At 46.2% G+C, this 23,611-nt stretch overlaps 2 protein-coding genes across 6 annotated transcripts in view; both read right to left on the bottom strand.

Moving 5' to 3' along the window:
* Positions 1-5,256, bottom strand: part of SYNRG (synergin gamma) — a 43,481-nt gene extending 38,225 nt beyond the window's left edge. For all 5 annotated transcript variants that reach the window (XM_037370941.1, XM_037370950.1, XM_037370969.1 and 2 more), the window contains exons 1-2: positions 5,151-5,256; positions 422-462 (exon numbers count right to left, since the gene is read on the bottom strand). In XM_037370941.1, coding sequence (XP_037226838.1) covers positions 422-462; positions 5,151-5,224 — 115 coding nt within the window. In that variant the 5' untranslated portion in view covers positions 5,225-5,256. The remainder of the gene's footprint in view (positions 1-421; positions 463-5,150) is intronic.
* A 977-nt stretch (positions 5,257-6,233) lies between these two features.
* DDX52 (DExD-box helicase 52) lies at positions 6,234-14,728 on the bottom strand. Its single transcript, XM_037370927.1, has 15 exons — positions 14,613-14,728; positions 14,192-14,429; positions 13,723-13,853; positions 13,333-13,518; positions 12,912-13,055; positions 12,150-12,261; positions 11,769-11,841; positions 11,415-11,618; positions 10,976-11,066; positions 10,308-10,430; positions 9,953-10,103; positions 9,514-9,589; positions 8,703-8,774; positions 7,959-8,051; positions 6,234-7,422 (listed from the first exon to the last, which is right to left on the bottom strand). Exons 1-15 carry the CDS (start codon positions 14,697-14,699, stop codon positions 7,344-7,346), a joined length of 1,860 nt encoding a protein of 619 aa, XP_037226824.1. The 5' UTR covers positions 14,700-14,728; the 3' UTR covers positions 6,234-7,343.
* Positions 14,729-23,611: the final 8,883 nt, after the last annotated feature.

Below are 23,611 nucleotides of genomic sequence, written 5' to 3'. Positions count from 1 at the left end.
TATTAATACTTTCCACTCAGGTTGTGACTCTTGTCCCAGGGTCTTGCTGTGCTTTGTAAATATTTACCAGGTCTTGCAACACCCACACAATATAGGTATACACAGCTGGTAGATGAAGCATAAAAAGGTTAAATACCACACTCAAAATAACACAAAAATCTTAAAGGCAAATTCAGGTTAAAAATGGAGGTGTATTTTTCCTAGACCTAATCTAGCATTCTGGTAACACTGCTCCTTTAACATGCATAGAAAGTTTTATAGAGTTGCAGGAGTCAGCTTACCAGTACCGAATTCAAAGGGAAAAACAGCCATTGAGTTAAAGTAATGATCACACTTCTGAGCATCAGTGCAGAACTATTTTGTTTAATATATCTAAATAAAGTAAAGAACTGTGGGCTCAAAATGCAAGGTTGATACATACCTTGAGGGGGGCCTAAACCACCTGCAACAGGAAACATGAAGCTGTGGGAGGAAAACCAGGGTCCATGAAAGTCTACCATTTTAGTGCAAATAAAAATAATTGAAAAAGCTACCTGGACTTTCACGTCAGCACCCCCCCGCCAAAGCCTCCTACCTTTTGCTCAGCATTTTTGTGTGCTGCTGCAGGTCTCACAGAACCCAGCCCCACCAAAGGGAAAAGGCTACTCCTCCCAAGGATCCCCCAAAGCACCAGAGTGCCAACAACAGCATGGGCTGCAAGGCAAGGAAGAAATAGATTCTTATCCTCCACAGCAGCACTAAAATGGCTTTGACTCATCGACATCACCCACAAGAGTTTCAGCACCTACGCAGGTTGGTAACAGGTCAGTTTGTTAGTGTAGGCTAGGCTGTCAAGCACTGCGGAATGAATAAGGATCTCCTGCTGGAAGTATCTGATTCCACAAGACCATTAACTGCACCAGACAATAGTTCTCAGCTGCTTAGTAACAGTTTTCCACAGAGAAATAAACTATCCATGAAACCCCATCACTCCTGCGTTTTTGCACCCTTTGAAACCTACGTATCAGAACACAATGGAGTTTCTATTTTCTTAATTACATCTAATTACAAGAAAAATAGTGCCTTGGAAAAATATTCATTCAAGTATCAAGGGCCAAGTGCACCTGGAGGAAGAACTTAAAATTTCAGCTGAAATCCTAATGGAAATTGCTAGCCCTCACTTTCAAACAGAAGCATGTGCTGTGCTGCTGAACAGCAGAAAAGGACCTAACTAAAAAGTCTCATTTGCAAGCAACTCTCAGAAACCCATGTCAGCAGTAATTTACCAAACAAGAACAAACAAAACAGTGTCCCAGGCAGCTATTACATCAAAATACCATGAAAGAGAAACACACTTCTAGATATTCAATATTCCTCAGCACGAGGGTGGATGTAAAAGAAACTGCCTAACAGTAAAGGAGAAAATGCTACCATAAATGACTACAAACAGTTTTTCAAAACCTGCAGGAAGTTCTGAAAGCCAACCTGGTTTATAAATATAAGAGATGTATAATACGAGTACTAAGATAAAATAAGGAATTTAAATTATGCATCTATCCAGGAGCAAATTACACCTACCCACTATACAGACAGCAGGTTACACGGTCACCAAGACAACCCATATTACTCTTCATTTCATCCTCTAACTCAAAATCTTCTGAAGTTTCTTCTTTTACCCTGACCATTATGTGCTAACTTCTCCTTCCACAGCTAACACACACCTACACTTTCCAGCGGGTCCAGGTCTCATCATCCTCAATCACAACAAATTTTGGTTTCTCTCTCTGAAGCACTGTGCAGATGCATGCTACCTCACCTCAGAACAAGTGCTGGGCTGCTCTGGATCGGGTTCAGTTCACACAGCTCATGCTGTGGCCAAGGTCCTTCAATTGACTGGTGTTCAGTTTGGTCATTTTTAATCCACTTCTCAGCATACAAATATTAACATCGTGAAGACAAACAGCTGATCAAAAATCTGAGTGACCCATTGACTGAACTCCGATGCCGGTCAGCAAAGATGTTTTCTCTACTCAGGGGCTGAAGCCCAGTGAATTAACTGGGTTTTGCCTGCATTTGGTTTCACCTGTGGAAACAGTTGTCAGTACAGACTGCCTCCCTGGCAATACATCCCCTTAAAACACGTGCAAGTTCAGATGTGTAGAGCTTCTGTCGTAAGCCAGATCTGCAAGTGCAGCAATGTTAGGCATCACAAAAATACACCATTCTTAGTTTAGTTAGAATGACGAAATACTAGAAGTTATCTTTGAAAAGCTCACAAGTATGGAAAAGTGTTTCTAGCTTCCAGTTTTGTCTTCTTGTTGGGGAATCCAGTCAACAAGAATTCTTCCAAATCAGCAAATGTAACATAGACTGAACAAGCATAGCAAGGTACCACTTCTTGTGGGAAGCAAATAAAGGCAAGACTATTAAATATTTATCCCTTTCTACAGAGCTCCTGATTTATTTATAAGTTTCTGTTGAAAAAAACCTCCACAATCAACAAAAAAACCTGCAGCTAATTACAGGGCACTGGAAGAAGAGCTAGTTAAAAGTAGCAAAGCAAGCTCCTGCAGCACAGTACTCCGTACGCGCAGCTCGGATTCATCACAGACCTCACTCAAAGATTTGGCTGTGCAATTGCCAACAGCAGCCACACATGCACATACATAAACCCCAGCAACAGGAACTTTATTTCTAAACTACCTTTTGGAGATGCAAAAGAAACGCAGCTAATTAAAGCTGCTGATTTTCATCGCTGAGAAAGCAACCAAAAGCACAGTCAGTTGTGAGATTAACTGAAGCACTACAGAAAGCCATTGAACTTGGTAACTGTATCATGATAGAAGCAACATCAGAAGTAACTTTCTTTTAAAGAAAACATTTCAATTCCAGTTATCTCAAAATAACACTAACAGAATTATGAAGAATAAACAGACAAAGTAAGAAGTCTTTTTCTTTTTTTTTTTTTTTTTTTAAAGATGGGCACTACTTGGAGGCTAAAAGAACATTTATAGCTAGCTGACTGTGCTCTACAATGACCAAATGCACTTTCTAGACAATGGAAACTTTAATGATGCTTAAAATATATAGATTAGCTGACTATTATCAAACATGCTATTTTAATATAGTTTCGTCTTCCTTGTTATTTCCATAATGCTTTAAATGCACCTGCAGACATTTCTGTTGTTAGTAGCAGAAGCACTTTACCACCTAGCTTCATGCAACAAGCCCTAATATTTTGGGTAGAGCAGTAAGAAAGTGTAGTATATGTGATATGCTGCACAAATAAAATAAATATAAGGAAAACAAAGCAGAACCCTTAAAGTAGTAACATAAATCTGTAAATTCCTCTAAGTATTTTAAATATGGAGCTTAAAAAAACCCCAACAAGCAACCAACAGCTTCAGTCAAAATGCAAGATCATGGGGAGAAACAACTCCTTTGCTGTACTCATACTTCACTATAAAGGCTCCAAACTACACATTTTCCCACCTAGAAATGGATTTTAACACCTTAACTCCCAGTCAGTGCAACTCTGTCACACAACATAGACCGTGATAGAATTTTTAAATGGCTGAAATCCACAAAAATTGAAGTGAAAAATAAAGCAGAGAACCCACACAGATACAGAGAATGGAACTTTTTCCTCTACCTCTGGACTTCATTCTCAAAGAAATCAAAATACTAACCATAGGAAACAATGACTTTTTAATCCTTTTATTTTTTCAAAACCTACAGTCCACTAACAACATATTTGTTGCTTTCCTTTTAAATTGTTGAGCAGGCAGCGTTGCTCAAAGATGTTGGACAGTTTATCCAGCCCCTTGCCAGAATTGTTTCAGATTTACAGACACAGGAAAACACAAAGATTGCCTCCCATCCTTTCCACAGCATGCACAGGCAGACATACACGCTTCAGCTTTTCTCTTTTTTCTCTTCCCAAGTATTCCAGACCCCTTGGCTGCCTCTAATCCAGTGCAGAGATTGACCTGGCTCAGAGGGCTGCTGGGGACACCCTGGACCCGCACCTTGCAGGTGACAATCACCCCGGTGCAGACCTGCCATCCTCACGTTCCCAATAACACTGCCAAGATATCAGGCTTCAGATAGCCAGGACAACTCAATGAACTTATACATCAAATGCAAAATCTACCCAGCCTCCCTCGAAGTAGGGCAACAGATAAACAGCATGCCAGAGCCTACATTAAAAAATAAATAAATTACTAAGTCTTCAAAGGTAGGAAAATACAGCTTCCCAGCCTTCCCAAAAACACGACAACATGTTCACGTGTTTCTCTATCACCGTTTCTTTCTCCTGACACCATTCCTTAGTTCTCCCTCTCTGATGAAGTGCCCTTTGTGGGACGGAGGGGAAAACTCCCCCCAGCAGCAGCAGGCGGGGGCAGAGGCTCCGGCCACAAACCTGCCGGGTGGTGCTAAGCAACGTTTATCGCTGCCGGCACCAGCGGCACCCAAGCAGGACTGGCAAAATCCTGGAATTCTGCCCCAATACCTGAGATTGCGGCTGCTGAGCAGTGGGTTACAACTGCCCGACACCGCGGCCACAGGCCTGGACAAGCATCAGGGTGAGGTGGGCTCCCAAAATGTGAATAAATCTCAGCAAACGGTGGAGCCACCAGAGCTGCGTTGCCCACACCCTGCCTGGGACCCCCACACCCCACCCAGGACCCCATATATTGCTCCTGGGACCCACATACTCCACCCAGGACCCCACACACTCATCCTAGGACCCCCACGCTCCACCCGGGACCCCACATATTTCTCCTGGGACCACCACACCCCACCAGGACAACAGACACCACTCCCAGGATCCCCGCACTCCACCTTCGATCCCCACAGATCAACCAGGACCCCACGTACCCCTCCTGCCCCGCCCCCCCCCCCAGCCCTCCTGGGCCCTGACCCCTCTGTCCCCACATCCCACTTACACCCTGAGCCCCCACCCCACGAGTCTCCCCCTTACCTCTGTCTCCTCATCGCCCACCAGCTACCCCCATCTCTGCCCCCCTCCGTATCCCCCTCAGTCCCCTCACACCCCCAACCTCTACCGTACCCGCCCTCCTCTCCGCAGCCCCCCCCACCTCCGCCGCCTCGCCCCTCACCCTGCGGCCCCACCGCCCCCCGGCCCCGCTCCCACCGCCACCACCGACCTGGCAGCCCCCGCTCCGCCGCCGCCCGCCGCCCCGCCGGGGCCCCCCGCGCCGGGTCCCGGCCGCATCGCCATCTTCCCGCTCCGGCCCCGGCTGTCAGCTGAGCGGCGGCGGCTTCCGGGGCCGGGCCCAGCCACGGCCCGCCCACGGCCCGGCCCCGCGGCCCCGCTGAGCCGGCCCGGCCCCACGGCCCCTCAGTCCCGCAGTCCCACGGCGCCGGCCCTGCCCTACGGCCCCTCAGTCCCGCTGCCTCACGGCCCGGCCCGGCCACGCGGCCCTTCAGTCCCGCCACCCCACGGCCCCTCAGCGAGGGGGCCAAGGCGGGAAAATGCAGGCGGGCAGCGGGGGCCTGAGAGGTGGAGAGGGGCCCTGCCTTCTCCTCAAGGAAGGCTTTTAAAATCGAGGCTGGATACCGTTAAAAGCTTCAGGCACTGAAACAAACCTCTCCCGTGAAAAAGTGCCGAAAAAAGCGCCAAGGGGACAGGGAAATACAGCAAGCCCTGCAAATATTACTTTTTTACCTGGTAATTTTGCCAAAAACCTCTCAGAAGTATTATAAAATAAGCGCTGCTGCTGAGGCGCAGTGTGATGAAGGAGGCCGGTACAGAGCCATGCAGAAGCAGCACCTCTCTCTCGACGAGGCCAGGCACAGCTTGGACAAAGCGTGGAAGTTCTGGAGTTGTCCCTTACCCACAGAAAAGGGGCACTGGGGTGGGACAGCATCACAGCCCTTCACGGGGGAGTAAATCCCGAGAAAAGCCACTGCTTCAACAGCTGACTGGTGTCAGAAACATAAAAATCAAACCCAGCCCAAGAGAAAAAGCTAAATTAAATGTAAACTCTCATTTTAAAACTATATTCCTCAGAACTGTGGCTCTGCCTCTCAGAATTAGAATTGCACCCTGCAATGAGACAGGGATGCTCACGATCCACAGCCATTTTTCCCACCACAACTACTAGAATAAGCACATCTACTCTCTGTGTTAGCAGTACCTTTAAAGGTAAATATTGGCAATGCCTCCCTCAAACTGTTACACGTATTCCACCTTGTATCTACCATCAATCTCACAGCAGACAACTTGGTATTTATCAGAATATACAACTTATCTTTATTAAACTATCCAGGTAAATTTGTTCATAGATGTCAAAATGAAGACATTATTTCCTATATAACCCAAATAGAAGATGCAATTCTGCCAACAGAAGAATTCCACTTTGGTCTAGCTCAGGAATAAGCAAAACAGGACGCAGAGAGTCATCAGCAGTTTCTCACCAAACATCACCGTTGTCAGCTGGGCAAAGCAGTTACCAGTGCTCAGCTGCACACGACCGACACACCTGGGGATCCATTTCCAAACTGGATCAAGCATGGCAAAGCAAGAGGACAATCCTGCACAGGAACGCTTGCTTAAAGAAGGATTAGACTTGCAAAGGAGAAGTTGTTCCTGCATTACCAGAATTCTAACACAACCCCAGTGAGCTGAGGACACACTTAGCAGAATAGGAGGTAGAAAATGTGTGGAGGCTGACCTCTTTTGCCTAACAGACTAAGGAATAATGCTGCAGACTTATTTCAAAGCTGCATAGAGAGGCAGGTCTCTATTACAATCTTTTATGACCTTGTTTATTCTGCTTTAAGGCTTAAATATGAAACAGTAACAAAATTACTGGAGTTTACAGACAGAAAGTATTAGTTATTTCAAAATGACTTTACATAAGAAAAAAACATGAGGAGCAAGGCTTTACGTTCACATGCAATACAAGTAGGTTTGGTGGGTTTTTTTCAGTGTCCAGAGAAACCCGACAGCTGCGTTTACCAAGCCTGACACTAAGCTTTGTTTGGTTTCTGCCACTGAATCTTCTGGAAGTCTGACAAACATATTAGGGCGATCTGAACACAGAACTGACGGTACTTCCAAGGTGTAATACAGAACTGCGTGAGAGTAACACAAACAGATGCTATTTTTGAACTATTCAGAAACACAAGGCATTTACTGCAAGAGCACACTCTTCAGCTTCTGCAAGAAGCATTCAGGAACCTTCTACTGGTATTTCCTCAGTAGAGACTTTCTTATTTATAAAACATCCATCCTCACCCAGAAGGAAACACAAGGAATGTTTGTCTCCCTTCACCATCGCTGCTATCTCCATTCGGACACAGGTGTCACCCCCAGCTCATGAGTAGTCTATCATTCAGCTTTTTGAAACAGTCTGCAATTTACTGCCATTTTTATCTTCTTTCTTTTTTTCCTTATTTTCCTTTGTAGTTTTCCTACAAGAAACACATTGGAGACCAAAACTCCTGAATCATATATGAAGCATACAGCAATTACACAGACATATGTGTTGTTTTATACCCTATCAGTGCAGCTGAACATAAATCCTTCAGTAGCAACACTCCAAAGCATAGGGTGAGGGTGTTGTTTATGATCCCGCAAGCTCTAGCCATTACAACTTAAGATCTGCTTCTCTTATTAATACTCCATGTGTTAAAATCAAAGCCAGCCCTTTGCTAGAAGAGCTGCAGATAGGTTCTGTCAAATGGAGAGCTTGTCTGAAGTCTGGCTTTAAGGCCAGTAGTTTAAACTGAGCTTGCTATCACCTGATACATGGCACCATGTAAGGCAAACTGATGGCATTAATCCCATGTCCACTAGACAGATATTAACATTAAAATTTCACTATCACTAAAATCATTAAGACTGGGTGGTCCATCCACGTAAGTTATCAGTTCTTTTGGAGGCAGCCTGATGGGCCTTTTCTGGACAAACAGCATCTCTTACCTCCTCCTGAGAAAAACCTACTTACGTTTTTCTTTTGGCTTTTTTTAAGAAACACTGTGGGGTGGTACAAATGGATTCTCTTGCCAATGGTTTCTTAATGAACTTCTTCTTTTGTTTGCTGAGAATGACATTTAGTGAAGAATTAAATTATTTCAAAGGGCAAAAATTAATATCCAAAGCAAATAAAACAGGTAATGAAAATCTTTACTGGATGTTAGGGATTTATGGGTCTGAGTATGTTTTCAGTGTTATGTCAAGGTTAGTTCAGCCACATTGTCTCCCAAGATATTAAAACAAATTTAATACATAAGTCTAATCATATATATATATATAAAGGATTTCTAGTTTTAGAAACTGTTAGAAAGTTATGAAAAAGCATGAAAATAAGTACTAATTAAAAACCTATTTATCTATATGTATACACCCCACACCAGTTTTTCTAAATGCAACACAAAAGAATAAAGGACTTCCCTTCATTTATCAAAAGCCCAACTCATGAGGATGGGCCTAGCAAGTCTAAAGCAGATTTCAGGGAACTCACAGAAAAATAGTTAACTCCAGCAAAACCATTAAGTCAAGAATTCTTTCTGTTTCCATTTTTGTCTGGGTAAAAAACTGCCACCCCCACCCTGTCTAAAATTCCTTTTGCAGCTAAACTGAAATTACATTGTAAACAACTAGATCTTTTGTAAACCTTAGACCCCTACAGAACCACTCATGCGGGCTTTTAAAATGGAAAACAAACTGGTAATCTATCAGATGAACGTACCTTTGCAGTCTGGGAAGGTGTTTTATGTAATCTGGCACAGGACAGCCAGCTCGCTGAATAACATTGGCTATACTGGAAAGGAGAAGAGAGAAGAGATCAATTCTGGCAGCGAGTGCTGGGACAAGAGATATGCATCTGCAGAAAACAGCAATACTGGACCACTGGCTGTTTTGTTATTGGTTTTTGGGGTTCTGTTGTGATTTTTTTAAAGCAAGAAATAAAGACACAAAAGTGAGTTCAAAGTAAGGTGAGGAAGAAACAAAAAGTCATAAAAGGCTTAAATGAAACTAAGAATTCCGTGTGGATGAACAAATTGAAACTCTAGGTGAGTACAGTCTTCAAGGAGATGAAGAAAAAGCAGTAAGGCAAAACAGAGTCCTACCAAGTTATTCTGGACACAAAGAAGTTAAAGAACTGGATTAGAAACCCTAGAGCACAGCATGAGGCAGTCATGCCTTCTACACAACTAATGACTTGGGAAAACCAGAACAAGAGCAAAGTTAATTGTAAAGACTGTTTAAGCTGCCCTTTAGCAAGGTTCAAGTCAGAATAACAGAGTTTCACTGAAAGGTGCTACCAAGTAAATCATCGCATTGTGATTACTGACACCTGAAAAGAAGTGAATGACACCTGAAAAGAAGTGAAAGGATGCTAGTTTCTCTCTGGCTGCACCAGTGAAAAGTTTCAAAAAGAAACCTTAAAATTCAATACTGTGCCTACAAGGTGTGTGGTACCAGTCACACCCACGCAGTTCAGCAGTACACTGTACAAAACAAAAAAATATTTTTGCTATATCATGCTTCCAATTTACCTCCGTAATAAAGGTTTATCATCTTCTGTAAAGAATGTGACTGCTTTTCCCGTGTGCCCTGCTCTTCCAGTACGACCTGTCAAACACAAATTTTGCAGGGAAGAGATTTTACTTTATCTCCCTTTATTTTTTCCTTTTCACAGCCCCAGCCTTCTGATGTGTGTTCAAATTAAGTATACTAAGCCGCCGATTCTTAAAGAGTGTTGCTATTGAATGAAAGCACAGGTATGTCTCTGAAGCATCTAAATATTAAAGGTTCATAGACTGCAGTTTTACTGAAAATTGAGCCCAGATATAAACTGGACAAAGCAATGTAGAAGCTGGTGCTGCAGCAAGAGAGTAGGCTTTGTTCCAGGATTTTTTTGTTCATGCACAACAGCATCTACATCAAAGATCTAGGAAGTAAGAAAAAGGACATAATTTGTGAACACTCACTCACCTATCCTGTGGATGTATTCCACCGCACTTGTTGGCAAATCATAATTAATGACCATATTCACTCCTTTGAAGTCAATCCCTCTAGCTAGTAAGGCTGAGCAGATAAGCACCCAGATCTTCCCAGCTCTGAAACTCTGTACTATATTATCTCTCTAGGAAAAGGAAAGAAACATACTTGGAAACAGCCTAATTAACAATCTGAGAAAGGAGGCGAACTTGTTTTCTGAAAATTGTCACAATGTTAATAAAGCTAAACCTCTTAACAAAAACCTGCATTAATTTGCTGTCAGTTACCTGAAGTTACATTCCAACATTCTTGCTTTTACCTTTCTTGAAAGGAAATTACACCCTCCTACCTGCTGCTGTGTTTTGTCCGCATGGATGACATCCACATTGATGCCTTCGTAAATAAGTTCATGGAAAAGTTCTTTAGCCCTCTCAATAGACTGTACAAAAACAAGGACTGGAGGAGCAAAACCCTGCAAAAAGAATAAGCTTCTGTAAGGTTCAGGCCCTCTTCCTACCATTATTGGTTGCAGTCACTAAGCTACCAAAAGAGACTTAACCAGCTCCAATATTTTACATCTCAGAGGATGTTTTCTTGTTAGTTTTTTGACTTTTTTTTTTTTTTTACTAGCCAAATCTTTGGGAGTCAGAACTAAGCAAGTTCATCTTCATTGCCTTTGATGGAATGGTTCCTGACTTAAGCATCAGGCTGCATTTTAATGCACTGATTTCCATCTCACACCACCAACAATGTGAAGAACCTATTCACACTGCCAAATAAAATTAAACAGACTGCTAACACAAACTGCTCCTAAGCAAAGCTCAAATATATAACCAAGAATGTGGAACACTCCATTTTCACAGGTAGGGTAGTTACTCTTCCTCTTGCATAGCAGATTTGGACAATGGTTTAATCTGTGTCACAGAGAAGTCTCTGACCTAGGAAACTGCAAGTCCCTGACAGAACACACAGCTCAGTTCAGCCGTAAGCAGAACGTGCTCAGTCTCTCCAAAATACCTTTTTAACAAGGTCTCGCATTGCTGTTAGTTTTCCTGTCTCAGATCCAACAAACACCAGCTCTTGTTCTACTGTTTCCGCTGCAGAGTTTCTGAAACCAGAAATCCAAGAGAAGCATGCTACCATTTGTGGTTTTTTATAAAAAGCATAAAATATTACCTGGCGAATGAGAAATACTCCACAAACTTACTTCACAAGTACATACTCCTAAGATTAATGATTATTTGATGATAAAGTAACAGGCAAAAAAACCCAACACTTTCCCCAATATGTGAGAAAGATCTATATGCCTACACACATTTTTTCCAGAGACAAACAACCTGCAATACTAACACCAACAACAGACATTACACCAAGCGGACTGATGATGTAAGGAAAACAACTAATTTGCCCATGAAAGGAAAAATACGAGTGAGTCACAATACAACTGCACACCTACCTTGCTCCAACGGACACCAGAACAACACTGTCAAGGCTGAGTTTACACCATTCCTCTACATCATGTGCAAAGGTTGCGCTGAACAAGGCTCTTCTCACCAGGTGGGACGTGCATGCCAGGAAGATGGAGGCTAGCTGGTCTCGGAACCCCGACTTTCCATCTTCAAACAGTTTGTCTGACTCATCCACCACCAGCCACTCCACACTAGGAACAGAGAGGTTTTCTTTTCAGTAAGAGACACTTACGGAGAACGCAGAAGTTTAACAGACCATTCACAGATGCAAGGCCTAAGCACACATCCGCTTTTCAGTGGCAAAGCTAGTAGCAAAGCCAGATTTGATAGGCTTTCAGTACCTGGTCAAGTCTATTGCTGGAGGATCTTGTTTCAGCAAATAAATGAGTCTGTTTGGAGTAGTGACTAGTATGTCTATAGAAAGGGAAAAAGAAAAGAAGAAAAAGCAAAACATCGAAAAAGACCAAAAAAAATAAACTGGACTCACGGAGACCTGAGAAACACAAGTTCCGATCCAATTAGCCAGAGGTACAACTTAACAAGGCCCACTCTCAGGCTCACTTCCTATTTCTTCCATGCCAGCTACTGTTTTTAGTGTTGAGCAATAGATTGCACATCTTGAGTGGTATTAACCAACCTCTTTAAAACCACACAGGCCAGAAAAGAAAGGTCAGTGACATTTTTTAAATTTTTAGAAACACTTCAGCAGTTTAAACAATTACCAAATTTTTTAGAAGACTTGGGCCCAAATTTCTTTGCTGCTTCAGCTGCCTTGTGGATCATATGTATCCTGAAGCCTGTCCCCTCAGCCAACTTCACCAGCTCCCGATGTGTCTGAAAAGGTAGCAACAGAGATTAAATTCTCAAACTGAGCTGATTAGCTTTTCTAACCAGAAAAAAACTGCAGATAATCCTGAAGATACAGCTTCAAACACCACCCCAATTTCAGTGTTAAGAGAAAGCTGTCTAGTTTTCTTAGCATAATAAAATCCATCTTTCTAACGTATTATTCACCAGAAAGTCCTCACAGGTCTGACTACCATATTTTGACTCTAATGATGTAGCTCCCATAAGCCTCCTGTCCCATTTGACTAAAAACAGAACTCTGCCCAGAGTTGTAATTTTTTTATTTCAGTTTAGTAACAAAGCTTCAATATTAAGTTACTCATTGAAATTCTGTGTTTGGGACAAACAGATAAATCTCCTGTAGCAATTTCCAATATGAAAGCAGGTATTAAGAGTGCCCAAGCACTGGGCAGTTTTAAAATATGGTCAAAGAATCCTGAGTCTCTAACCTAATCATTTAGATTAGACTGAGATACTAGATACATAGCTATTTCATAGAAGACAAGACTTAAAAGAAATGTTTAAATTAGTTTTTTCTGATATCTGATGGTCATAAAAGAAAAAAAAAAACCCCACTGATTCAGAGTGAAAACTTTGAAGTACATCAACATGACAGACCGTTTCCCTTCAACACACACCTGGCTAGCAAGTTCTCGGGTAGGCGATATGATCAGAGCTCTGAATCCTTTGTTCCGAGGTTGTTTCAGATGTGTTAAAAGAGGAATACAGAATGCCAGTGTTTTTCCAGACCCAGTAGGAGCTGAAGCTAGAAGTTCCCGACCCTGTAAGAAAAACAAGGGCATTATTTTACTATGAAAAACACCCAAAACAAACAACAAAAAAAATCACATTTACGTAAATATTAATGCTACAAACTAACCCAAAATACATTAGTAGAAGCAGAGATCAAGAGTATTGTAATGGGTCAGTTCTGAACTGTGATGCAGTTGATGTACCTCTAAAGCTGTGCAACTAACCACTGCCATGACCCTGAAAGGAAGACTGCTCTCCAAATTTTGCCACACTCCCTATAATGAAACGCAGTACCAGAAAACTTACATGAAGCATGACGGGAATAGCCTGCATCTGGATTGGTGTTGGGACACGGTAGCCAGCAGCTTGGATATTCTCCATGATTTTAGGGTGGACTTTATATTCTTTCTGAAGCTGATCAAATGTTGCAATCGGGTCAGGAAGATCTGTTCCCTGAACATTAATCTTGTGTTGATTTCTGAAGCGGTTTATCTAAAAGGCAAAAGAAAAACGACAAACTCTTTCTTTCTTCAACAGCATAAAGCCAAACATGTATGGATTCATCTTCTGATTATTTGCCCCATATTCAGTCACTCTCCTCCTAAGAGAAATTACCACACGTGAACCTCAATTTTCAGACAAAATACCCATAGAAACCAAGTAACCTGTCGCTACATTAGAATTCCGTGGTCCCACCTTTTCTCTTCTCAAGCGTTCCAGTTTCTCTGCAGTAGGTTTTCTGTCTTTTGCAACTTCGAATTTTGCTTCCAAAGAGGACATCCACTTTATTCCATTACTTTCTGACAACTCTGGTATTGATGTTGCTTCTGGAAGTTTAAAAAAAAATTGCAATTTCCATTAGTAAAATCCAGGCAAAAGGTATTTAATAAAAAGGACATGTCAAAGCCTTTTTTTTCTCTCATTCTCGCTAAAGTTAACGAAAACTCCAGAAGGCTGGCAACCACACCTCCATGCCTTCATGCTCAATCTTGGCCCAATTATTGTATCAGCTCAGACACAGGCCAGCCAAAGATCTCTTTAGCCTCTTTTTTTTTCTGGTAAAATTACCTACAAAACCCGCAGGTTTAAAGAACTGAAACAAACAAGCATTAACTTGATAAGGCTATTCTGCCAGGGACGCATGTACATATACATACACGCATACCTCGTGCCTTTTTCTTTTTTCTTTTCCCTCCACCGCTTTCCGCAGCTCTTTTTCTCTTTCCTGCCATCTCTCCATAGTTTTTCCCGGCTTCATCCTGCGGCTGTTCTCCACTCTTTACCTCCTCTTCAGCCCCTGTGAGCCCCCAGCTCTCCACGACAGACCCCAGAGAGGCTCCCTCCTTGCGCCCGAAGAAGTCGAGGCTCTCCAACGAGACGCTGCAGCCGCTCCCCTTTATCACCTGGGGCAGAGAGCAGGGAAAACGGTGAGCCGCCCCGGCCAGGCCCAGCGCCCCCCCGGACCGCTGCCACAGGGCTGCAGGCAGGCCCGGGGCCCCGCTGCGAGGAAGGAGCGGGCCCGGGAACCAGCATCGCGCCGGGAGGGGACCCGGGCCCGTCCCAGCCTCCCCCCGGCGGCGCCGCACCCCGAATCTCCGCGCATCGAGCCCGAAGCGCCGCACGTCAAAGCGGGCACCAGCACCCAACCGCCGAAACAACTCCTGCGCCTCCATGCCGCCGCACGCCCGGCGCTCCCCGCGGCGCCCCGGAAGTAGCGAGTACTTCCGGGAGCGCGGAGGCGGGGCCGAGCAGGTGCCTGGCTGGGTACCATAGCGACCGGGCCGCGGGGTGTCATGGCGCCGCACTGCCATGGCAACGCGCCGTTAGGCTCCGCTCCGCTCCAGGCCGCACCAAGGCCCGGGGCACCGGGAGAGGCCACCCCGAGGGCGGCGGGCGCTGATCCCTTCCCCGCTGCGGGCCGGCCCCAGCCCCGGGGGTCCCGGGCCAGTTGCTGCATCTCAGTTCTGCGGTACCGCGGGCTGGAAGAGGCCGGACCGGAGGGACCACAGCAGGGCGGTGGTTGGTGATGCCCAGTTTCCTTTTTTTAAACAAAAGTGAATCATCTGCATGAGGTCTAAGCAAATCAGAAATATCAAATCCGGCATATAAGTCATAAAACTGTTCTACATCTTTATAGGCCGATTGCAGTGTTTTGTCCCTTTGTGTATTCCTGATGGCAAGTTAATTGTCCTGACTGCTTTAGCTACTTTTAAGGAACGGCTCAGCTGAATAAGAGGACAGCTGAATAAGAGGACAAAAGCTTTTGTGGGAAGTTTTTGTTCGGACATGTCTGGGCTTTGGTGATTTACAGTATCATTAGCTAGTCTCAAAGGACTGACCTCTCTTCTATCCATCACGGTGTCGGGCAAGTCAAGATTATCAGCTCCGCTGGGCACAACCACTGTGCCTCTTGGAGATGTAAACTTAGGTCCTAGATATTTCTGAGGAAGCAAAACAGTGGCTTACTGGCACTTTTCATTGCCTGGATCATCCCTTGTTTTATATTCTCTCTGTGGATCAATGGGGAAGTCCCTGTGTGATGTGCAACAAGTGGCTCTGCCTTTTACTGTGAAAGTGGAGGAATGTTCTCTCTTGGTTTGATTCAAACCCGTTTTGTTAAAAAATACTTAGGGCTCAATCCTGCACTACCTCCTGATTTTAAGACTCATATCAACAACATTTCAGCGTGTGTTTGAGGTGACACAGGTTAACAGTCCCAGCGACACCTGAATTAAAGTCAGGAATGTGCCCAGTTAACTTGTTTAATCCTTGATTTCCACTGATACAATCCGGCCTCACAACAGCACTTGGAGAAAAAAACGCTAGAGGCAATGGCAGGAGCAACCCAGCAACTGGCTCAGCTGCTCAGGGCAATCTAGAAACTTTGCATAGATTACGATCAGAATTTATTTAATTCATGTATTTATTCATTATGATAAACTGTGAGACCCAATGGTACAGGTAAGTCTCCTAGTACTCTGTATCAGATCAAACAATACAGATATTTTTCCTGGTGTTCTTGAAGTAAAACAAACAGAAATCCAATTAAGCAACAACAGCATTACAAAAACTATTTTATGTAATAAAAGTCTCAAGGGCTAAATGTCTACACTGCCAAAATCCAACAGCTCTGAGAGATACAGGCAATGGCTGTTCCTCCTGTAATGTTCACTACTTTAATTACGAACTCTGAGATGAAAAATTGCATAAATGCGATCCTCCCCACAGCCCCTATCTGCCTGATTTATAGCACTTTTTCTTTGCCAGCCTTTTGACTTCCCAGTAGACAGGTGGAAGCAGCCACAGAGACCTGGGTGGGTGCAGAGCACCACGACACTGACACTTCCCTTGCTTGTGTCCCCGATGGTGTATTTACAGCAAATAAAGCCAATGCAGGAGAGAAACTCAACGCCGTGTCCTTCAGGCCGTTCCCGGGCTGAGGCTCTCACTTTTCTGCTGGAAGTGACTAATGGTTGCTGCGAGAGGACGGGGAAGAATGTGGAGGCATTTGTGTAACAAAGAACTATAAATCATCTCCAATATCCATCACTCACCAAGAGATGCTGTCAGCAGATTCAGGAGTGAGGAAATGGGAAATATTCTCTCCATCAGTTGACTGGGAAATCCTTTTGTGTAAGGAGTAAGGAGCTCTGCTTCCAAAGCGGCAGCACTGGGTGCCAGGCAGGCAGAAGGCCATGCTCTGGGAGTGAGGGATCCTCCGGCAGGAGCAGTCCCCAGCTGTATACTCCCGTCTTCCAGCCTTCCAGCACGTGCGGCCCCAGAGGCTGAGTCGCCTTTACTGAAGTTGATCCACCCTGGAGCAGTCTCAGAGGGGTCAGCGCCGGGACTCAGGCTGCGAGGGGTCATGTCGTGTGTCGGGGGTGAAAGGGAGAAGTCAGTGAAATACAAAAATGGAGCAACTGAAGTTAATGCAAAGCAAAACGGCTCTTGTCACGGCACTGGGCTTATCTTTCCTTCCCCGGTGCTGCTCTATCAATTACTCAGTGCTAATTGCCAAGTCAGCGCTGACACCAGATGACCAGCGAGGCCTTTGCAGGGTGCACGTGGTGTGGGAGCACAGGCCGTTCAGCTCAGCCGAGCCACGGACACAGTGATTAATGCCCCAACAGCCTGATGTAACCTGGGCAATTATTAGCAGGGCTTGCCAGGATGGATCTTGATTCCACAAAAGTCAGCTCAAAACTACACCTGACCTCCAAAACTGATCCCTTAACTGGATTGACTAGAGCTGATTTTACTCTTTTTCTGTGTTGCTCCTTCTTTGCTGAGCAAGGCAACCTAAAGCCTCCCAGAGAAGGACCCCTCCCAGGTGCATGCTGCAGAAACCCTACAAGGCAAAGGATGACTTGCTTTGGTCCCTATAATTGATCCAAACCAGTAAAATAAAGCACAGTGCCTCCTATCAGGGAGTTCTCACTCTGACTGCACCACAGCAAACAAGAGACAGCCACCTGCACCAGCTAAGGGGGCATCAACCTCCCCCCAACCACAGCCATGCCCAGGTGGGGTGAACAGCTTTTAATGGACCAACCCTGGTCTTTATATTAACCCCCCTGCACGTGCTTCTATGTACCGGGGAACACGGTGTTTCTGACATGCCAGGGCTGGCATAAAATTATAGCTGAGGAGGATAAACGCCAGTCTGTTTTGCCTGGAGTTGCTGGCAGGATGCCCACGGACTGGACTGGGACACAGGGGAGAGCCCAGGCTGCATGGTTTCCCCCTTTCATTTGTTATTCTTGCAGACAGTCCTGGGATGGCAGCTGGTACAGGTGATTAATAGCAGGGTACACTCCTGACCCCGGAGCAGTGCCCCCCATCCCACAGGTGTGCTCAGGGGGCCTCTCTGAGGGTGCAGGAGCAGCCTAGGTGAGATGCGTTGGTCAGATCATTGGGCCATGCCCAGCAAGTAGCACTGAAATAAACCCCCTGAAGATTGCAAAGCAAATCTGGTGGGCAAGTTTATTTCCTCACGTGCAGAGTCAGGTCAGAGGTGCTTACCTGTAGCCACGGGCTCCCCTCCCAAAGAAAGCCAGCTAAGGCCAGTATCTTTTGTGCATTTGTTTAGCAGGTGTAAGGCAGGAATTACAGGACAGCGCTTGTCAGTGGAACTTTTGCATATCTGCTCCCCACATCCCGCTATCCTACTACATTATCATCACTAATATGCACATAACAGTCAATTAGCCTAGCTGAGTGCACTCATGACCTCTGATCCCTGCTGTGTCCCCCAATCCATTAACAGGCCCTCATCCTTTAGCTCTCAGTATGAATTGATGTAGCATCCATTCTCTTTCGGCAAAGAAACATGCTTCCTCATTCATCTGTCTATTTCCACTTTCTGTTCCTTTGTCCTCCCCTTCTGTTCCCTGTGTTGCTAACCTGGTCACAACTTCTTGACCCCACGTCCTTGTCCCTCCCAAGGGTGTCGTAATCCCAGCCGCTACCAAAAAACTTTTACTTTTTTTTCCTTTACCCACATCTTATTTAGCGAAAATGGTTTCCAGCAGTGTGGGAGCTTTGATCCCCTATTCAAGAAATCCTGGCAATGTTTTTTAAAGACTTTCTTTCTAAGGCAAATGAATTCTTCATAAAGAGGGAAATGGTGTGCTGGTTGGTCTCTGTTCATCTGAGGAAGACAAATGATCTGTTTTATTACTTGAAAAGCATAACAGTTGTGTGTGTAGATTTGTGATTTATCTGTAATTAAGAATCCATTTGAGCAGCATATTAATTACAGAGACGAGGATTAATTTTGCTGACTAGAAAAGTAAAATCAAAGTTCCTTGAGTTAGAAGATAATATAAAGTATCTGGGGTTCAGGTTTTGTGTGGCTCTAGATTAGACATATACTGCAATTGGACAACTCTTCAGTCACAGCCGAGTTTTTTGACTTTTAGGCTTTATCCCTGGGTCAGAGAAATAAAGTCCAGAGGGTCAGAGACCTCTCCCCCCCAATGCTGGTGCTCCTGCAGCACTCCCACTGCTGGCTCTGCTGAGCCCTTTGTGGCAGCACATACCACTCCTTTGCCCTAGTGCTGCTGCAGGACCTGTCAGCCTTCCACCATCTGCAGCAGGGGTAAATTAACCTTTGGGATTAAACGAAGGTGCACCCTGCAAGTGCTGAGGGGAGCCAGGCTCCTTGTGCTGGCTGAGTGCCGAGCCCCAGAGCCTCCCACGGGGCCCTGCCCCTGGGAACGGTGACTCTGAGCATTTATTTGCTGTTAACCTGTCTGCACCGAGGAGTAGCTAGCCTAGCTCCCCAGCCTGTGGCTCCATCTTTTCATGTCAGATGTTTAACCTGACCACGTGCAGTCAAACCAGACTCCTTCCACAAAGCATCTGTTCTTTGTCCCCAGAGGACCCAGGGTGGTGTCTTGCCCATCTCACTTGTGTGGGAGATCTTGTAACACTCGCAGTGACAAGCAAGAGTTAGTTACAGGCAAACGAGCGACTTGAGCATCTGCGTGCAAAGGACCTTTGCAGGGTAAATGGTGTGGAGCAGCACAGGAGATCTGCTGGCCAGACTCTGCTGCGCGGGTGTGCAGGGCCGAAGGGATGGACCTGCTGGTCCTTGCAGCTGGAGAGGCAGCCCGGGTTGCTCCACCGTGGGATGCAGAGCGTTGTGCTTATTGGCCTGTCATGATAGTAGGGTGGTGGGACATCAAGGCTCCCTGAGATCTTTGCAGGCTGGTGAGCCCCCAGATTTGCAGGTCCCTTGGCTGTTGCGGGGAGGCCAGTGCAGGGCAGCATGGCATGAGGTGTGGAGGTCACAGCACCCAGCACTGTGGGAGCAATCAGGGATGCACTGGAGCAGGCAGAGAGCGAGGTTTTCTCTGGCTGCCGAGAGCATTTTAAGGTGCTGGGCAGCAGCGTGCTGGTCTAGGAAAGTAAAGCGTTTCAATGCTATTCTCTGCTGCTGCTGGTCTTTATGACTCACATCTCTCCCTTCATCAAACCTTTTCACAGAATTGAGAAGACCTCCAGCAAACGCATCATGGAAACCCCATGCCAGCAGGAAATGGGATCAACATACACTGCCTGAAGCTGCCACCCGCCTGGTGCAAGGACTCCTCCAGCTCCATATACTTGCTCCCATGGCCAGACTGCAGCACAGCGGGGAGCTGGCAAAGTCTGCAAACAGCCCGGCCTCCCAACGCAAGCACTTTCTGCATTCCTCTCTGTGTACTCCTCAAACTCCGCCACCAGCCCAACCAAATCCTCTCAAAGGCTTCAAAGGGCAGAGCGTGTTTGCTGGCCACGGGGGACTGACAATGCTTTCCCTTTTGACCCGTCACACAGGAAGGCAGCGCTGGGACTGTGGGGCAACGGTGTGCGGGGGGCAGGCTGCACTGGTGGAGAACACAGCCCCAGCAGAGCCAAGGCTCTGCACAGCCCCACACCGCTGCTGGTTTTCCTGCCGAAACTTCCAGCAGATCCGGCCATCTGGCTGGACTGGCAGAACAAGTCTAGAAAGACCGCACGTTTAGAGCCGGGTGCTGTTGTGCAACTACATGTTATGTTTACATGCGCACCAAACAACATTTTTAAAGTTGCTGAAATAGCTTGTCTGTATTTTGGTATCCCTGGAGAGGCTGTTGCCTTCACAGCCAGCAGGACATCTGCTTCTCAGCGGGGATGACGTGGGACTTCCTTAGCAATCCGCACACTTGGTGCCAGCTGGTATGAGCTGGACTGGCCGCAGCAGGGCCAGAGCCCAGCCAGCACTGGAGCACTGGGGATGGCAGCTGAGCCTCAGCACTGCTCCAGCCTCGACACTTGACAGCCTCCAGACAGCTCTGGCAGCGAGGTCTGCACCACCACCTGTCATGCACAATAAGTGCCAAGGAACCCTGCTCGCCGGGGACAGCTGCAGCTCCATGCTGAGGGCTGGTGCTCTGATAAAGCCCTATTGCCATTCTGGGGCAGGCGGTGAGGGCGGCACTAACCTGATTTTGACCCAGTGACTTCCCTGGCAGCATCACTGGTGCTGCAGCACAAACAGAAGTCAGCTGGGGCATGGGATTTACCCATCCAGGCGGGTGTCACCATGCTGTGCTCTCCTCTGGAGGTAAAGGGGAGGTCATGCTCCTGCCCAGCCCTCCCACATCCCACCTCCACACTTCTCCGGGCTTCCCTGTGCTCTTCCCCAGCCCCGCAGCCTGCACATCCTGGTCAGGGAAGGAACGCCAAGACACACTGAGCTTTGGGTAATACCTCCCTGGAGAGAGCAGGTCCTCGCATCGCGGAGAGCCACAACAGCCCCAACCCCGAGTGTTACCCCCTGGCCTTGGGAACGCTGAGATTTGGGGAATTTTCCCTTTGCATCCATAACTGCACTTCAAATTAAATGCAGCAGCGTCCCTGCACTCTGCCATGAAGGAAACTGCAGTTTGTTGTGAACATGAAGAGTGACCAATAAAGCCTCGTGGCAGCCTGTGGATCCTCATTGAGCAATGAATTCCTTGTGAACAGCTCTGAACTGGAAAATAATCACTCAGCCCTGTAAAACCGTATTGGTCATAAATGAACCTTGTTATGTTTCTGCTAGTTTCTTTGTTGAATAACAACTGCATCATGGACAAACACAATGTGCCCAACAGCAACAGGAGAAGAAGTCTTCCAGCAGCCTCATTTGACATTACATGGTATTTTCCCACAACTTAATGAGGCAGCCAGGGCGCCTGTGGGAGCAAACACCCCACCCAGTGCTGCTCCAGTGCAAGGTGAGATCTGGGCAGGGACAGCCTCAGCCCCAGCCCCAGGGCAGCTGCTGCAGAGGCTGCTCAGGGAAGCAGTTTTGGATGGTATTTCCCTGGGCAGAAAGGTTTCCTCAGCCAGAAGCTAAATCCAAACCCGGGGAACCTTTCTCCTCATGAAAGCGTTGGTATGTGCAACACCCACAGCATGCTCTAGCAACCTGCCATGCTTTCTACCTTCCCATCTCCTGCTAACCAGGGGTGGGTGACAGCACACAACAAGCTGTTAGGCAACTTCATAATTTCACATCTCTTGGGTAAATACCATCTGTTCTTAATCACTTGCTCTATTCATATTACTGACTGTATCCTGCCTGCTTTATCACACAGGTTTTGTTCCGTGGTAGTCACCTTTTCCATCTGTGTCTTTGTTTGGATGTGTCCTGCACTTTTTTCCCCAGTTTTCTTTTGCCTTGTTCCCCCGCTTCCCTCACCAGGCCCCTCTCTAGTGGGGATGCCCCTCAGAGTCTCCTTTCCTCAAGGTTTTCACTTACCCTCTCCACCAGGCTTCCTGGAGGACAGCACTGATATGGGACCACTTACCAAAGGATGCTTTACACACAGTTTTCACACCCCAAACCCCATACCTCTCAGCCTGTGTCTGTCTTAAAGCTGGTGCAGAAATTAAGCTTCAAAAGGTAGAGCATCAGCTTGGTTGCAGCAGGTTACATAGTGCCTGTTTTTCTCTCCAGCTCCCCACTGGATTGCTCATTCCTCTGCAGGACCAATTCAACCTCATGCTGGATATGCATCAGCTGGGGAAAGCTTAGCCTATTTAGCCTCGTAAGCCACTCACAGAGCAAAACAGTTGGCTTAAGTAGAAGAATCCAAATCATTTCCATCCTGACCAGTGGGAATGCAATAGTCAGGAGCAGAATTTGAAAAGGGCTCAGCCTGGTGCTCAGGTGTGTTTGAAAAGGACTTGCTGAGCAGGAAGGCGCAAAGGGCATTTTGGAACAAAACCTGCTGCTTTTCTTTCCAGCTTTTGCTAAAGGAGAGCATCACTTCTGACTCTGCATGAAAGGGCCAAGCAGTCTTCATGCCTCACATTCTCTTCCAGCTTTGCACCTCCACTTTTTGTCTGTGCATTTGAAAATTCACAGAAACAAAGCAACCTCATGGGAAGGTTTTTGTCAGGGTGTCCTGCTTCAGCTATAAAGGTGAGCACCTCACTGCTGCTCTGAAAGCCTTTCCCACAGCAGCCCATGCTTAACTTATGGGGAAAAAAAAAAAGGTACCAAACCAGGCATTTTTGAAGGTGATTAGAACTACAGCCCCACACTGCATCTTCAGAAGGGCCACCCCTTCCTACTGATGTGCTCTGAGTCACTCAGGTATGTTAGCTCTTCGCAATCAAAGATCTTCAAAAGCTTTGTAGCGACTGCGGCACGCCCTCCCACCTCCGCCTCATACTTTACTGATCCAAGGCTCAATATCCAAAACGGGTGGGTTTGGCTTTGTCTGGCACTCAGCTCCTAATTGGTTTGCTTAACACTCAGCTGCTAAAGTTAGCAGAGGATGAGGAATGAACTGTACCCGACTGCCAGCAACATCGTTAGTGCATCATTAGGAGGATGAGAACACAGGTCTCCCGACCTTCTACAGCCTCTTGTTATTTTTTGCTGATACCTGGGGCTTCGTATGAAACACGTGATATTCAGGCAGGTAGAAATCTAGATCAGCATTGCAAGGGACAGCAGGAAGGACATGTCACTGCCACCAACCTGCGTCCCTGCTGGACCGATGTCTGCCAAACCACAGCGGATGATGACTGTGGAATTTACAGACCACACACCAGCAATGAG

This window comes from Falco rusticolus, chromosome 1, assembly GCF_015220075.1.
Source record: "Falco rusticolus isolate bFalRus1 chromosome 1, bFalRus1.pri, whole genome shotgun sequence".
NCBI classification, from domain to species: Eukaryota; Metazoa; Chordata; class Aves; order Falconiformes; family Falconidae; genus Falco; species Falco rusticolus.
Note: the sequence above shows the minus strand (reverse complement) of the source record. Positions and strands in the feature narration are given on the sequence as shown.

Bases quoted from the DNA above. Each gene is read 5' to 3' on its own strand.
- DDX52 (XM_037370927.1), bottom strand. From the start codon at position 14,699: ATGGAGGCGCAGGAGTTGTTTCGGCGGTTGGGTGCTGGTGCCCGCTTT. The intron at 11,619-11,768 runs GTACTGAAAGCC...CTCTGTTCCTAG, and splicing joins CCAGCAATAGACTTGACCAG to TGTGGAGTGGCTGGTGGTGG. The intron at 8,775-9,513 runs GTAAATTGGAAG...TCTCCTTTCCAG, and splicing joins GATAAACCTTTATTACGGAG to TATAGCCAATGTTATTCAGC.